Source organism: Penaeus japonicus, unplaced genomic scaffold (genome assembly GCF_977035675.1).
Source record: "Penaeus japonicus unplaced genomic scaffold, GWHDUDI00000001_assembly GWHDUDI00000042, whole genome shotgun sequence".
In the NCBI taxonomy this organism is placed as follows: Eukaryota; Metazoa; Arthropoda; class Malacostraca; order Decapoda; family Penaeidae; genus Penaeus; species Penaeus japonicus.
In genome coordinates this window covers 22,342,007-22,347,006 of record NW_028234444.1, presented here as the reverse complement: position 1 = coordinate 22,347,006, position 5,000 = coordinate 22,342,007, and the positions used below count along the sequence as shown (strand labels likewise).

Below are 5,000 nucleotides of genomic sequence, written 5' to 3'. Positions count from 1 at the left end.
GAGAGGAAGGGGTCCTCAAGAGAAGGGGCAGAGGATGGAATGATGGCTGTAGTAGTTTCTGATGGCTTGCAGGAGGTATAGCTACAGGACTGGTTGACTGATTGATTACTGAGGAATATTTGCCTCATTAATACCTAAGAGGGAGGACTGGCTGGAAGTAGAAGCTACTGAGAGAGAGAGAGAAAGCCCGGAGGGGCATAACGAGGGATACCTCTTTGTGGCTTTGAAGTTGGAAGAAACATGGCAAACAAGGCCAGGTTTACTAGTTTCGACTTGATACATCCTATTTATGCTGAAATAGAGGCTGGCATCTTAAAATCTGTTGCTCTATTGAGGCAATTTAACTTCAGGGGTAAAATTTACCAAAATTTACCAATATGCAAGGACCGAAGGGGTTCCGATGCTGAATCAAAAGGTAAATTCATCTCCAGTGTCAGATACTTGATAACTGGTCATTTAAATGCCTCAATACTCTTAGTAAAAGGCCAAGGCACTAACCAAGAAATATAGTTCAACCTCCTTTAACATTGGGGGTAGGTTCCTGAAAACTTGACTTTTAACTGAAACAACTAAAGATGAAATTTGTTTGTATCTATGATCTAAGTACCATCCTTTTCCACATCAATTTCTCCCTCCTATGTTAGGGAAATCAGACAATGGGACTGCTTGCCTGTCTAATAGTATAGGTTTATTTGAATTTGTTATCATCATCATTTTTTGCAATGTAAAAGGAAAACAATGTTAAAAGAGGTTTTATTTAATTTATTTTTGGCTGTCATGCCCCTAATATATATGTTTAAAAGAAACAAACATTTCCTTGTCATGGAAGAAAATCTTTCAAAGCCGCATTGTTCTCCTTGCAATCATTAAAGGATTGACAATATATACAATGTGATGACTACGGACCAAAAGGCCTAAATTTATTGAACACGGCTGACAAAATCAAGTACACGCTACCTGTCATTTTCATATTTACCTCCAAAAGTATTTGTACAAAAATATCTGCTAGGATTCAGAAAATGTCTTTTTTCCCCCTTATCTCTCTAACTTTATTAAACTATTGATTACAACAGCAAAAAATTCAATAAACGTGTCGTCGTTTCGGAAACACACGGCAATCAAAAAAGCAATTATCAACCATGAAAAAATCTAATTGATGGTGAAGACGGGTTCGTGACCAGTGTTTTTTACGTCAAATTTTCTTCTTCCTTTTTACGACTATACAATATACCTTATGAAAGAAACTATTTAAGAAAGCAAGAGAAAATGAAGAAACAAAGAAGAAAAAGAAAATAAATTCTGTATGCAATGTTTATTGCAAGATCTATTAACTTTCTGGTAGGAGAAAAAGGCAATATATATATATATATATATATATATATATATATATATATATATATATATATATATATATATATATATATATATATATATATATATGTATATATATATATATATATATATATATATATACATATATATATATATTTATGCATATATATATATATATATATATATATATATATATATATATATATATATATATATATATATATATATATATATATATATTATGTATATGTATATTATGTATATATATATATATATATATTATATATATATATTATATATATATATATATATATATATGTATGTATGTATGTATGTATAGTATGTATATTATATATATATATATATATATATATATATATATATATATAATATATATATATATATATATATATATATTCGTACATATTTCATTTCAAGATTGAATACATAAAAATGCCTTCTTTAAATCTTGCAATAGAAAAAAGTGAAAAAAAAAAAAAAAGTCAAGGGACACATACAAAAGAGAAAAGAGAAAAAATGAAAGATAAGAAAACGCATTACACGAGACATTTTCGCAGAGTGACGCTCCTTCTTACGCTACTCCTTGTTGTGTGAGGAATAACTGGACACATCTTTCTTTCTCTGACATCAATCAGGGAAAAAATAAGATTACTGGAGAACTAAAGGGTCAACAAAATAGAAAGAGAAAATATAAATAATCTCTACCACATAATACATGGGTTAAGTTTAACAAAAGGACTGGATATGGAAAAAAAAGAGAGAAAAAAAAATAAATAAAAAATAAATAAAAAAAATAAATGTGGGACATTTTTTTTAGGGGCTTCAGTGGTAAATATGGTCTTTTATTCATATAAAAGCTTTATACAAGAAGCAAAATATTATCTGTGTTTTAAGAAAAATAGTAATAATAATAGTAATAATGATAATAATAATATTTCATAGGGTAATGAGTGGAAAGAACACATATATATTACCATTATTATTATCATTACTATCATTAATATCAATGACAGTGATACAGATAATTATTAATAATGATTAAAAAAAAAAACAAAAAAAAACTTAATGCCACAAAAAACTCCATGAAAACCAAGAATGATTTCATTATACCTAATAAAACAACATAATACAATCCTATTCATAAAAAAGAAAGACATTTTCTATAAAAAAGAAAACTCCCCTAGAGACTTGGGGGCAAAACAATAATAATAACAATAATAATAATAATAATAATAATAATAATAATAATAATAATAAAAAAATCCCCTAAACAAAGATTACAAAGAACCTATCAAAAGTTTCAAAAGTCTCCCCATTACATACATATACATATTCGGCTATTGCTCAAAGATGACTAGGTAACCATCTAACGAAAGGAATAAGACTTCATTACCTCGCCATTAACATCGTGTGACGTTGTGTGATCTACCGTGAGACAGTGGGCCTTCTCAGAGAGTAAAATTAGGACCAAAAAAATTAACAAGACACACACAACAATAATAATAATAATAACAATATTATTTTAAAAAAAGGAAAAGAAAGAAAGAAAGAAAGAAAGAAAAAAAAAAAACTATAATATGATGATGGTGATAATAATAATAATACTAATAAAAAATATATAAATAAAAAAGAAGTTTACATTCACACACAAACATAAATTTGTGTATATATACATATACATTCACATATATGTATATACATATACACTCACACACACATATATACACACATATGTTGCTAGTCCCTTGCCTCAGCCTTGTGCTTCGGTGGTTTAAAACCTTTGAATTTCTTCGCAGACTTTCCCTTCTGAAAGTCCTTCCAACTGTTCACGCGGTCCACTCGAGATTCCTGTTGGCAAAAGGGACCGAGATAAAATGGGCAATATATAAAGAGGATGAGGGAGATTTATGTATTGTTGTGTTGGTGGGAGGAAGAAGAAGAAGAAGAAGAAGAAGAAGGAAAAAGAGAGTGAAAGAGTACAAGGGAAAGACAAAGATAGAAAGAGAGAGAGAAAAAGAAAAAGTGTTTGTGTGTGTTTCATATAAGCCAGTATGTGAGTGTCTTAAAATTAATATTGAGATTATAGTACAAATAGGCTGAGAAAATGTTCACTTCTTTAATGTAAAAAGAATAGAAAAGAAAAGAAAGAAAAAATATATATCTAAAACTTTAAAATATTAGGACAAACCATTTTTTTTACAGAAAAAACAAAAAACATGTGGAATGACATACATCAAGCCATATGTGATATAGTGTCCCCAGTGGCAAGTGCTGCCTATAGATGATGCGATATCATGTCATCCATTGTTAACAGGTAACCCCTTTAAGCAGATCCTTACCTCAAAGTTCTTCTGCCATTCCTTTTCGGCTTTCTTCTGCTCTTCCTCCTCGATTTCCTCCTCTCGCTTTCTTTTTCTCTCCTCCTGGTCGCGTGTCTCCTGTTGTCTCCTCTTACGCTCCATGTCGGCGAACAGCTTCATGGTCTGGACGTAGACGGCACGCTTCAGTTTCTCAGGGTCATCCTCGTCCACGCGGTTGTCCTTCCCCTCTCTTTTGAGCTGCTTTTTCCGTTCCTCGATCTGTGGGGTGACCACGGCAACAATAACAACAAGTTTATTTTTTCATGGTTGTTATTTTTCTCCTAAGATGGGAAGGAAAGAGATGAAAGAGAGAAAGAGAGAATGACTAAGGAGATGAGAGGGAGAAAAGAGAGCGTTAGAAAGTGAGAGAGATGAGTTGAAAGGGGGGGGAAGAGAAAAAGAGAGTTAGAAAGACAGACTAAGAAGAAGATGAGTGGGAGGGAAGGAAAGAGATAAAGAGATAGAGAGAGACTAAGGAGGATGTGAGACGGAGGAAAGGAAAGAGATAAAGAGACTAAGGAGGGGATGAGAGAGAGGGAGCAAAAGAGATAGATTGTAAGAGGCTAAGAAAGAGATGAGGGGATGAGAAGTAAAGAGATAGATGAATAGGGAGAGTTAGACAGAGAAGGAAGGTAATATTGAGAAAGGGAGAGAGAGAGAGGACAGATTTCAATACAGATAAGTAAGAAAGAGGCTCACCCTCTTTGCTACGATGGCCTCTGCTTCCTCCACAATATCCATGCATTTCTGGCGTGTGGCCTCGTTCTCCAAGCACCTCCAGGCCTTTGTCACCTCTGAGAAAAGAGAATGGCAAGTTATAATTTTACGAGTATGAGATCAAAGTTAATCATAAGGAGGATAACCATGATGAAATATCTTGTCTCTGGTGGCTGATGCTGCCACCACTTGACGTGATATCTTGTCATCCGTCGTTAACAGGTTAATCATGAAGTTAAGATTTATATGTCTTTAAATTAAGTAATATGTTCTTTGTGTTTTACTACCAATATGGCAAGATAACGATAAATATATATATATATATGCACAATTGATTAATAAAATAATATCAATAATTATTTAGTATCTCAAATTCATAAACACATCTATAATAACTAAATACAGCAACTCTCCTTTATTACAGAACCTTAGAAAAATTAAGGGAAAAAAAAGAAGACAATAACAAACCATCGAATGCTTTCTGGGCTCGTTCTGAATCATCTTGATTTTTGTCAGGATGCACTAGGATGGACATCTGAAATGGACCAGTAGTTTTCATCAATTAACAAT

General features: G+C 31.9%; 1 protein-coding gene across 3 annotated transcripts in view; it reads right to left on the bottom strand.

Annotated features, from left to right (window-relative positions):
* Positions 1 to 5,000, bottom strand: part of LOC122259750 (dnaJ homolog subfamily C member 8) — a 6,123-nt gene that overhangs the window by 587 nt on the left and 536 nt on the right. Inside the window, exons 2-5 of one of the 3 annotated variants that reach the window (XM_043026647.2) lie at positions 4,899 to 4,965; positions 4,413 to 4,507; positions 3,693 to 3,932; positions 3,083 to 3,201 (exon numbers count right to left, since the gene is read on the bottom strand). In XM_043026647.2, coding sequence (XP_042882581.2) covers positions 3,091 to 3,201; positions 3,693 to 3,932; positions 4,413 to 4,507; positions 4,899 to 4,965 — 513 coding nt within the window. In that variant the 3' untranslated portion in view covers positions 3,083 to 3,090. Of the gene's footprint in view, positions 1 to 895; positions 3,202 to 3,692; positions 3,933 to 4,412; positions 4,508 to 4,898; positions 4,966 to 5,000 lie in introns of those variants that run through there. The other 2 variants (XM_043026658.2, XM_043026638.2) reach the window with 2 other exon arrangements.